Source organism: Palaemon carinicauda, chromosome 45, assembly GCF_036898095.1.
Source record: "Palaemon carinicauda isolate YSFRI2023 chromosome 45, ASM3689809v2, whole genome shotgun sequence".
Lineage (NCBI taxonomy): Eukaryota > Metazoa > Arthropoda > Malacostraca > Decapoda > Palaemonidae > Palaemon > Palaemon carinicauda.
The window spans coordinates 23,304,631-23,317,108 of NC_090769.1; the positions used below are offsets into that span (position 1 = coordinate 23,304,631).

At 35.6% G+C, this 12,478-nt stretch overlaps 1 protein-coding gene across 1 annotated transcript in view; it reads right to left on the minus strand.

Moving 5' to 3' along the window:
- Nucleotides 1–12,087: 12,087 nt before the first annotated feature.
- The window catches only part of LOC137634851 (uncharacterized), a 22,879-nt gene continuing 22,488 nt past the window's right edge, over nucleotides 12,088–12,478 (minus strand). The window contains exon 2 of the mRNA XM_068367404.1: nucleotides 12,088–12,432. Within this exon, the coding sequence (XP_068223505.1) occupies nucleotides 12,088–12,432 (345 nt within the window). The remainder of the gene's footprint in view (nucleotides 12,433–12,478) is intronic.

The following is a 12,478-nucleotide window of genomic DNA, read 5'->3' on the forward strand; positions in this document are numbered from 1 at the left end:
AACATATCCATCTTATCCCATTTCTTCTTTTTCCTTTTTTTTTTTTTTTTTTTTTTTGTAATTTCCCAATGAGAGAAGGATTCCAATACCGAGTCAGAAATCCGTCAGCGAGATCCTTTGATCTCCGAAGGACTTTACCCCGGAACGTTACCAAGTACCTCTGCGGTAATGAAATTTCTGATCAGATTAGATTAGTTACCCATGAATTAGGTCAGTGGATGGTGAGAGATTATAATGTTCCGTTTTCTGTGTCATTCGCTTTTCCTTCGTTCTGTTCTGGTTAATCTATTCATTAGTGGGTGTTTTTCCCCCCGTTTCCATTTTGTGCTTTGTTAATTACGTTTAGTTAAGTTGGTGGTAAGTTCAGGGGTTATTTACTTATGGTTAATAGATTTCCTAATTAGTTTACGAGATCTAGAATGATTTGAAATGGAAGGGTAAGGGATTGGGTTATTGTTTTGGTACATGTTGTCATATTATATTTATTTTTTATCCATGTGAATGTAAGCATGTACATACTGTATATATATATATATATATATATATATATATATATATATATATATATATATATATATATATATATATATTATATATATATATATTTATATATTTATATATATATATATATGTATGTATGTATGCATATATACATTATATATATATGTGTGTGTATATATTTTATATATATTATATATATAGTTGGTATATATGTATATATATATATATATATATATATATATGTGTGTGTGTGTATATATGTATATATATATATATATATATATATATATATATATATATAATGTATATATAATAATTTATATATATATATATATATATATATATATATTATATATATATATATAATAGGTATATATACATATATATATATATATATATATATATATATATATATATATATATATATATATATATATATATATTGTTTGTGTGAAAGGTTTTGTTAATTCAGAAAAAAGTTTCTTTGCATTATGGAGGCCAAACATCATCATATCGACATATATCTATCTATCTATTTATCTATCGGTAGGTAGGTGGGTGGATTGGTAAAGAGATAGAGACAGAGCTAGATAGATACTTGCCAAAGATGTACACACCACTGTGAAAATTGGCCGTTCAATCTTGAACTGTTACCCATAGATATATTTTCTTTGGTTTAATATTAATTTTTAATTTTATGATAAAGTGATTTATAGGAAATATGGTTAATGATTTTAATTATGATATATGCTAAGGAACTATTATAAATCATGTAATTTCATGGACTATATCCCGATTGTATTGTAGATTAATGTTAATTTGTAATTATATTCATTGAAATTGTTTTAATGTAAAATTTGTGGTCAATAAAAATCTATGAGGGTTGTGGTAGCGTTCTTGATTGGTGAACGCCAGACTGGGGTTCGAGTCCCTCTCAAACTCTAGTTTCTTTGGTCACTGTAACCTCACCATCCTTATGATGGTGGCCGATGTGGTAACGTTCTTGACTGGTGAACGCCAAACTGGAGTTCAAGTCCCTCTCAAACTCTAGTTTCTTTGGTCGCTGTAACCTCACCATCCTTATGAGCTAAGGATGGGGGGTTTGGGGGAAGTGTATATGTCTATCTGCTGAGTCATCAGCAGCCATTGCCTGGCCCTCCTTGGTCCTAGCTCCAAAATGTTTAAGGTTAGGTTACATCTGGCTAGGTTTGGTTAGGTTAGGTTATGTTGAGTCTGGCTAGGCTACGTTAGGTTAGGTTAAGTTAGATTAGGTTAGTTTAGGTTAGTTCATATGAATCCTTTCGAAATGCAAGGAAAGAACACAAACAGTTGTCATCAGACCAAAGCTTGGTAGAAGGTGGCCAGGCAGGCCAGCAAAGAACTGTGGAGGGAATAAGGCTATTGGATTTTGGAACAGAGGAGATGTGAAATTTGAAGAACGAAAGAGTGAAAAGTGAAAAGGAAGACTGAAAGGTAGAGGGAGAGGGAAAATAAGGAAGTGGGGGAATAAAAGGAAAAGGAAAGAAAGAGTAGGTGGATGAAATGGAAGGAGTTTAGTTCGAAAGAGTAGGATGAATGAAATAAGGAATAAAGAATTGAAGAATTAGTAGTGGGTAGGAGGTATATGAGGATTAAAGAGGGGGGGAGGAGGAAATGGATGGATGAAGGTGGAGGAGTTCTGAAATAAGGAAGAGCACCAGAAGGAATAAAAGGAGAGAAGGAAGAAAGAATTGAGAAATATATAGGGTAGGAGTTATATGAGGAATAAAGAGAGGAGTAAAGGAGGAAATGGGTGAATGAAAGGGAAATAGTTTTGAAATAAGGAAGAGTAGCAGGAGGAATAAAAGGAGAGAAGGAAGAAGGATTAAGGAATGTATAGGGTAGGAGTTATGTAAGGAATAAAGAGGGGAGGAAAGGAGGGAATGGATGGATATAAGGAAGTAGTTTTGAAATAGGGAAGAGCAGGAGGATGAGGAATGTATAAAGTAGGGGTTATATGAGGAATAGAGAAGGAAAGGAGGGAATGGATGGATATAAGGAAGTTTTGAAATTGGGAAGAGCAAGAGGATGAGGAATGTATAAGGCAGGAGTTATATGAGGAATAAAGAGGGGAGGAAAGAAGAAATAGATGGATGAAGGAGGAGTAGTTTTGAAATAAGGAAGAGCAGCAGGAGGAATAAAAGGAGATAGGGTAGGAGTTAATTCAGGAATAAAGAGGGGAGGAAATGAGGAAATTGATAGATGAAGGAGGAGTAGTTTTGAAATAAGGAAAGGCAACAAGAGGAATAAAGGAAGAGAAGGAAGAGGAGGAGGAGCCCGAAGAAAGGGGCGTGAGACCTGAAACATGGAATCCGCTGCTCAGACATTTCAAAGAGGAGATAAGTGCGAACAAATTTCAATGCAAATCCCTAAATCGTCTTAGGAACAGTGGGGCCGACGTCAGGTTCCCTTGTACACGGTCGGCTTAGCTCCGTTGTCTCTCTCTCTCTCTCTCTCTCTCTCTCTCTCTCTCTCTCTCTCTCCAAGAGCAAATCTCGCTCTACCCAAGAGCAAATGGAGTCTCCGCGGATGGACTAAAATTTTAGTTTTTTGAGACATCCAAAATTCTTATAACTCTCTCTCTCTCTCTCTCTCCTCTCTCTCTCTCTCCTCCTCTCTCTCTCTCCTCCTATAGCAAATCTCGCTCTACACAAGAGCAAATGGAGTCTCCGTGGATGGACTAAAAAGTCTTTGTGACATCCAAAATCCTTGTAACTCACTCTCTCTTGATCGATCGATGATAGATGTCAGGATGCCAGAAAACTCACAATCGATCAATCAATCAATTGAGAACTGATGCATGAAATCATTTCATCTTGATATTAATTACACAAAGCTGGATTTGTTCTTTATTATTTGTTTGCCTGTTTGTTTTTTAGGTTATACGAAAATATATTGGTGAATTTGATGACCAGTTTACTAAGTGTGTGCCATGGACTGGCAGTTAATTAGATTTTGGGGATAAACTGTAATGAACTTAATTTGCCTTTCTGAGGTGTATGTCAGTCTCATACCTCTTCAGTTGTCAGACTTAATTAAACAAGGTTTCTACTTATTTGCTCTTGTTAAACACTTCAATGGTAAATGGATGTGGTGGCCAATTGGTAACATCCCTGCTTGATGATCGCCAGACTGGGGTTCGAGTCCCACTCAAACTCGTTAGTTCTTTAAAAGCTGCAACCTCGCCATCCTGTGAGCTAAAGATGGGGGCTTGGGAGAGCTTTCAAGTCTACTTGATGAGTCATCAGCAGCCATTGTGCCTGGCCCTCCCTGGTCCTATCTTGAATGAAAAGGGGCTTTCAGCGCCGATCGTATGTATATATGGTCAGTCTCTAGGGTATTGTCCTACTTGCTAGGACATCATTTTCCTGCTTGCTAGGACATTATCCTTCTTGCTAGGATATTATCCTACTTGCTAGGACATTGTTCTACTTGCTAGGACTTTGTCCTACTTGCAAGGACATTGTCCTACTTGCTAGGACATTGTCCTACTTGCTAGGACATTGTCCTGCTTGCTATGGCAATGTCACTTTCTCTTGCCTCTGTTATTCATTTAAAAGTCAAGTGTCGTAGAGATTCAAAGAAAGGAAAAATCTAATGACATAAACAAGTCGGAGACATAATCCTTAGTCAAATGCGCCTTAAGATTTCGAGAAAACTGAAGCAATCTTGGAAACATGCGGCCCAAAATCTCGAGGAAATGTCCCATTATTTTGCTTTTGCTTGCATCGTTAAGCGCTGCAAGCGGTTCCGGAGGTTTAGTTATGATGTACGATACGAGAATTAAACGATTTTTTTTTTCTTTCTTTCTTTTTTTGGGGGGCGGGGGGACAGCGAGCAATGGGACAGCGAGCAAGAAGTTGTAAAACGTCTTGGCATAGAAGAGTCCATAGAGATATTATCATTATCTTTGCAGTGTTTCATCTCGGTCTTTCCTAGCTAAACATCCACTCGTCTTCCTCTCTTCGTAACTCTGTAAGAATATCAGACCATAGGAGGCCTTTTCTCTCCTCTTTTTTATCTTGTCATTCTATTTTTTCTAATCATCAGCTGCGTCTTTTTATGAGAGAGACAGGGAGAGAAGCTAGATCAACTAGACTAAAGTTAGAAAAACTAAAATGTCATTATGAACATCTTAATTGTCGCAACACCAGTTAAAACACTTATAAGACATTCCAACATAATGTCAGTAATGTCAGTCTCTTCTCAGATTATCTGTACATTCTTTCCGTCCTTTTTTTCAACCCACATCTTGTGACTTAAACATACGAACAGATTCTCAGATTATCTGTACATTCTTTCCGTCCTTTTTTTTAGTCCTTGTGACTTGAACATACGAACAGATTGTCAAGGGATGAACGTTCAGTAACACGAGAGAAGTGGATTAAGTTATCAGACGGGCGAAGCATCGCCCTCTATCGCACTGCCGGGGAAACTTGACGCTAGACAGGGACCATCTTAGCCTTTGTTCACACGAAATACCCCCAAAAGACTACGTCATAACATGACATATTTGTAAACTTGCGCCGCTACATAAACAAACTAGTCGTGAGGGAAAAAAATAAGATAAAAAGTCTGATGATAAAAATGTAAAGAGCAGTTGTCCTCTCGAAGCGAACAGGGACAAAAACGTACCCCTTCAGAGAGGGAAAAAAAAAAAAAAAAAAAAAAATCCCCCCCTTCACTCCATTTTTTTTACTTGTAATATAACCCAAATTTCCTCCTCTCTCTTAACGTGTTTCCTACTCTTTTTAAGGATATAATTGCCAGATGCGGGGACGGGGGTGTGGTGAATATGCTGGTACGGAAGGGGGGGGGGCTGTTGATTAGATGGGTACATAGCATTAGATATTTTTTCTCGTTGGGCAAACAGCGCTATAGTTAATTTGTATCATATTAATGTAAACAGCTTTATGCTATTAGATGATTAAACAAGTTAATAGATTGTGTATCATATTAATATAAACAGTGTCATGCTATCAAATAAGTAAACAAGTAAAGATATTAGCTAAGCTACAACCCTAATTTGAAAAGCAAGATATAAGTCCAAGAGCTCCAACAGGGTATAAATGGCCCAGTGAGGAAAGGAAATTAAGGAAATAGATAAAAGGATATGAGAAGTAATGAAAAGTTAAAATGAAATATTTTAAAAACAATAACATTAAAACGGATATTTCATATATAAGTAAGACCAAATAAGACTTGATGAGTTGGCTGCTTCATTTAAAGTTTTTTTTTTTTTTTTTTTTTTTTTTTTTTTTTTTTTTTTTTTTTTTTAAATACTGTCATTGTTCAAAGAGTCTTCGTAAGTTTTCCATTACTTTAATACATAGACTTACTTCTTACTATTCTAAGACTAGTGTACGTGATCCGTCAAAAATGACGACTAGATATTTCGATAGATATGCTCACACGCACATACAGTACACACATTCACAATCAATCACGCACAAACACTCACACACGCACGCGCATACACACATTCAATCCTTCCACCCCCTCCCCCTTTTCCTCTCAGGGTAAGGATATAGATATATGTATATGTATAGATATATTATAAATATATATATATATATATATATATGTATATATATATATATATATATATTATATATGTATATTTATATATATATATATATATATATATAGCCAGACACCGAAAAGGATCAAGGGTATGGAATTGCTTTCAATGCTTGTTATATAAAAATATATACAAAATATTTCTTTCAAATCATTAAAAAAAAATTCAATATGGAAACTTTAGGTATCTGTAAATTAGATTAAAATGTAAAGAATTAAAGATGAAATCAATGTAGTTTTTCTTGTTGGAGCCCTTGGGCTGTATAGCATCGTACTTATGCAATTAGGATTCTAGCTTAGCTAATAATAATAATAATAATAATAATAATAATAATAATAATAATAATAATAATAATAATAATAATAATAATAATAATAATAATAATAATAATAATATCCTTTTCCGTAGGATATTTGCAAACTAAAAATTTCAAGGGAATACCATCTTAAATTTAACTTTACGAAAATATTCAAAAAGATATTACATTAACCGTATTGGTATCCTGACCCTCTTGCAAAAGTGCTGAAAATATGAGAGAAGTTAATCCAAAATTAATCCAGCTAATGTGGGAAAACATTGTGTTTATTCTTCCCTAATTTAGCGTTTGCCTTTTCTATTTTGTGATAATAAGCTAAGTAGGAATTATCAGTGAATTATTTTCGGTTTTATGCATATTTTCGGGTATATTTTTTTATCTGAAGGAGGAATTTATCTACGATGAATCATAATATTTTCAAACAATCCCCCAAACGTAACTTTTCCTATAAGCTAAGTAGGAATTATCAGTGAATTGTATTTTGATTCATGCATTTTTCGGGTATATTTTTTTCATCTGAAGGAGGAATTTATCTATGATGAATAATAATATTTTTAAACAACCCCCAAACGTAACTTTTCCTCCTGAAAGCCAAGGAATTATCAGTGAATTATTTTGGATTTTTATGCATTTTTCGGGTATATTTTTTTATCTGAAGGAGGAATTTATCTACGATGAGTAATAATATTTTTAAACAATCCCCCAAACGTAACTTATCCTTCTGAATTATTTTCGGATTTATGCATTTTTCGGGTATATTTATTTATCTGAAAGAGGGATTTATCTACGATGAATAATAATATTTTGAAACAATCCCCCAAACGTAACTTTTCCTCCTGAAAGCCAAGACTGCTGTTCTGGTACAGCCCACTCCCCCCCCCCCCCCACCCTCCTCCCGAGACAAACAGCACCCTGGTCTTGGCCAGGGGGATACAGGGGGACTATGAGTCCTGCAGTCTCTCGTGTGTGGAGAGCAGGATGTTACCCAGCGTCGGCCGAAGCCAGAAAACTCCAGCCGCATGGTTTATCATCTTAATTGTGGCATTGTTCTTTTCTAACGACCCCGGCCGGTACTGTTTCAAGATGATTGTGAGGATGATTGAGAAGGTGCAGAGAGAGAGAGAGAGAGGATAGCAATTTTAAGGTCCAGGAAAAAAGAAGCGGACTCGTACCATGGCTAGATATTGAAATTGCAACTTACCAGAGTACTTGTTTCTGGTGACTGCTTCATTTTATCTTAAAAGGTAGATTGGATATTTTTGTCTTAATTCAGTTTCAACATCATTAATGTTTCTGTTTCCTGGAGATTGTTGTGTACAAGTCTGTTTAAGTACAGTTTTACTCAAAGATGTGACTTTCTTTATGGTTTCTGTTGTCTTGGTTGGTAGACCCGCTCTTTATTAGAAGCCTGGGATTCAAACCCTTGTGAGTCCAACTTCAATCTTTCAAGTCCAGGGGTCGATCCCTCAAGTACAGGGATGAATACCTTGTAAGTCTGGGGCTCAATCCCCTTAAGTCCAGGGTTCAATACCTTGTAAGTCTGGGGCTCGATCCCTTAAGTCCAGGGTTCAATACCTTGTAAGTCTGGACCCAGTCCCTTTAAGTCTAGGGTTCAATACCTTGTAAGTCTGGGGCTCGATCCCCTTAAGTTAAGGGTTCAATACCTCGTAAGTCTGGGGCTCAATCCCTTTAAGTCCAGGGTTCAATACCTCGTATGTCTGGGGCTCAATCCCTTTTAGTCTAGATTTCAATATCTTAGAAGTTCAAGATTAGGCCCCTTATAAAAGATTAACTATACTATTGCCTTTATGGTTTTTGTTGTCTTGGTTGGTAGACCGCTCTTTATTAGAAGCCTGGGATTCGAACCCTTTCAAGTCCTGAGTTCAATCCCTTTCAAGTCCTGAGTTCAATCCCTTTCAAGTCCTGAGTTCAATCCCTTTCAAGTCTAGAGTTCAATCCCTTTTAAATCCAGTGGTCGATCCCTTAAAATCCAAGGTTCAATACCTTGTAAGTCTGGGGCCCAATCCCTTCAAGTCTAGGGTTCAATACCTTGTATGTCTGGGGCTCAATCCCTCTTAAGTCTAGGGTTCAATATCTTAGAAGTTCAAGGTTCGGTACCTTATAAATGATTAACCATAACATTACCTTAATCCCATTACAATTAAGTTATACATAACCTTACTTATTACACCCATAAAACAAAAGAAATTTATTTTGTCTATAATTATGACATTAAGGTGACATTTAATGATTTTTTGAAATTTACGTTATTTTGAAAATACAATTAATTATCTTGAGTATTATTAATCTCATTACAATTAAGTTATACATAACCATATTTGTTACCTTCATAAAACAAAAGAAATATCTTGTGTATAATTATGACTAAGGTAAAATTTAATGATTTTTAGATTTTTACGTTATTTTGAAAATACAATTAATTATCTTTAGCATCATTGATCTGGGCTTAGCCAAGGCTGTTACAACTACGTGTTGGATGTGCAGCTTAGCATCTAATTCTTATAAGGTTTCGCCTTGATGTTCATCTGTTGAATCACTTCCAGTCATTTTAGTTATCAAAGGAAAAATATGGGTGTTATCATACGTATAGATTTTTTTGTGCAAAGGTAATTTTTCCCTTGATATGGTAATATATCTGAAACGTCCCTTTCTGGCGAATGTTTTTATGTTGACCAGGCTGACGTGAGTCTTTTTATTGTTTATATATGACATATCTGTTTTTGACGTTGATAATAGTTTATATAGGACATATCTGTTTTGACGTTGTTAATAGTGTATATAGGACATATCTGTTTTGATGCTGTTAATAGTTTATATAGGACATATCTGTTTTGATGCTGTTAATAGTTTATATAGGACATATCTGTTTTGATGCTGTTAATAGTTTATATAGGACATATCTGTTTTTGACGTTGTTAATATTTTTTATATATGACATATCTGTTTTTGACGTTGATAATAGTTTATATAGGACATATCTGTTTTGATGCTGTTACTGTTTTTAGAATGATATATTGTTAATTTATTCTCATCATTTATTTATTTCCTTATTTCCTTTCCTCACTGGGCTAGTTTTCCCTGTTGGAGCCCTTGGGCTTGTAGCATCTTGCTTTTCCAACTAGGGTTGTAGCTTGGCTATTAATAATAATGATAATAATAATAATAATAATAATAATCTGTTGGACTGGGGTTCAAGACCCGCTAAAACTCGATAGTGTCTTGTTGTGTCTGCAACCTCACCATCCTTGTGAGGTAAGGAGTTTGGGGGAGCCCGTAGGTCTTTCTGTTGGAGTAGAGTTCGAGACCCACTCAAGTTCGATAGTTTCTTATAGTGTCTGCAACCACACTATTCTTGGGAACTTATATGTCTACTGCTTAGTCAGCAGCCATTGCCTGGTCCACCCTGGTCCTATCTTGGGTGGAGAGGGGCTTGGGTGCTGATCATATGTATATATGGCCAGTCTTTAGGAGATTATCACGGTCTATTCTTGGGAACTTATATGTCTACCTGCTTAGTCAGCAGCCATTGCCTGGTCCACCCTGGTCCTATCTTGCCTGGAGAGGGGCTTGGGAGCTGATCATATGTATATATGGTCAGTTTTTAGGAGATTGTCACTGTCCCTTGCCTTTTCCATTCAGGATTGACCTTTAGACCTTTAAATCTTCCACAAATTGGCCAAACTGCCGTGTGGTAGTTAGGAAGAGGGAGGAGGTGGAAAGGGTTGAATCTGTGTGTGCCTGTGTATACATATCTATCTAAATATCTATCCTTCCTTTTGACGGGGCGCGTACACTAGTATCATTATAAAGTGAAACTGCAATGAAAATGTTTTTTTTTTTATTATTATTAATTATTTTTCATAGTTTATTTATTTCCTTATTTCCTTTCCTCACTGGGCTAGTTTTCCCTGTTGGAGCCATTGAGCTTATAGCATCTTGCTTTTCCAACTAGGGTTGTAGCTTAGCTAATAATAATAATAATACATACATACATCCATACATATACCAAGGCACTTCCCCCAATTTTGAGGGGTAGCTGACATCAACAAATGAAACAAAAATTAAAAAGGGGACCTCTACTCTCTACGTTCCTCCCAGCCTAACAATAATAATAATAAATAATAATAATAATAATAATAATAAAAAATAATAACAATAATAATAATAATAATAATAATAATAATAATAATAATAATAATAATATCAAGCAGTCATTTTTGACGGGTCACGTACAAAAGGCAAAACTCCAATCAAAAATATATTTTTGGATTTTAGTGTTGAATCTCATCAACTTTTCGGTTAATATTTTACATATATAAATCTTCAAGGGAAACTCGGTTTGATGAGATTCTTCTTATTACTTTTTTTCTTTTTTTTTTTTTTAGTAAAAAAAGCATAATGAAGCAACCCTTTAGCAGCAATTTACGATGATTAGCAAATTTTGCTCATTTCGGGCGTCACAGTTTTTCTCTGTGCCATAAAATGTTAATTGAACCGGTATGCGTTTCAGTTCCTCGTCTAATAATAACCACCTCATTTCTCTCTCTCTCTCTCTCTCTCTCTCTCTCTCTCCAGCACAGTATAGTTAGTTTACAAAATTTTGTTAATAGAACTAGTATGTATTTCACTCCGTCATTTTATAATAACTATCTCTCTCTCTCTCTCTCTCTCTCTCTCTCTCTCTCTCTCTCTCTCTCCAGCACTTTATAGTCAGTTTACAAAATTCTGTTAATAGAACTAATATGTATTTCACTCTCTCATTTTATAATAATTATCCCATTCTCTCTCTCTCTCTCTCTCTCTCTCTCTCTCTCTCTCTCTCCCAATAGTTAGTTAACAAGAATTTTGTTTTACAAGCCACTTTCCTCACTGAGCTATCTTTCCCTGTTGGAGCCCTTGAGATTACAGCATCCTGTCTATTTTTTTAATAGTATTATAGCTTAGCTAATAACAATAATAATAATAATAATAATAATAATAATAATAATAATAATAATAATAATAATAATAATGGTATGATTTTTCCCAATGGAATTGTTAAGCTAAATAATCTGGGTAGTTGGATCTAAGAAGATGATGGTAATTTGTATTTATTTTCATATAGAAAACGGATATATTTTGTTTTTTTTAATTCTTTTAGTAACCTGCATTGACAGACCCGTTTTACCAGCCTGTTTTGCCAGGCCTGTTTTAAAAGTCTGTATTGCCAGACTCATTTACCAGCCTGTATTGCCAGGCAGTTTTAAAAGTCTGGATTGCCAGACTCATTTACCAGCCTGTATTGCCAGGCCTGTTTTAAAAGTCTGTATTGCCAGACTCATTTACCAGCCTGTATTGCCAGGCCTGTTTTAAAAGTCTGTATTGCCAGACTCATTTACCAGCCTGTATTGCCAGGCCTTTTTTAAAAGTCTGTATTGCCAGACCCATTTTACCAGCCTGTATTGCTAACCCCGTTTTACCAGCCTGTATTGCCAGTTTCGTTTTAGTAGGCCGTATTGCTAAACCCGTTTTATCAGCCTGTATTGCCAGACCTGTTTAACAGTCTGTATTTCTAGATCCATTTTAGCAGCTTGTATTTGCAGACCCATTTTAGCAGGTTGTATTTCCAGACCCATTTTAGCAGCTTGTATTACCAGACCAGTTTAGCAGCCTGTATTGCCAGACCCATTTTACCAGCCTGTATTGCTGGACCCATTTTAGCAGCTTGTATTCCCAGACTTGTTTTAGTACCCTGTATTGCTAAACCCGTTTTACCAGCCTGTATTGCCAGGCTTGTTTTAAAAGTCTGTATTGCCAGACCAGTTTTAACAGCCTTTATTGCCGGACTTGTTTTACCAGCCTGTATTGCCGGACCCATTTTAGCAGCCTGTATTCCCAGACTTGTTTTAGTAACCTGTATTGCTAAACCCGTTTTACCAGCCTGTATTGCCAGACTCCTTTTACCAGCTTGTATTGCCGGACTTGTTTTAGCAGCCTATATTGCCGGACCAATTTTAGCAGCCTGTATTCATAGACTTGTT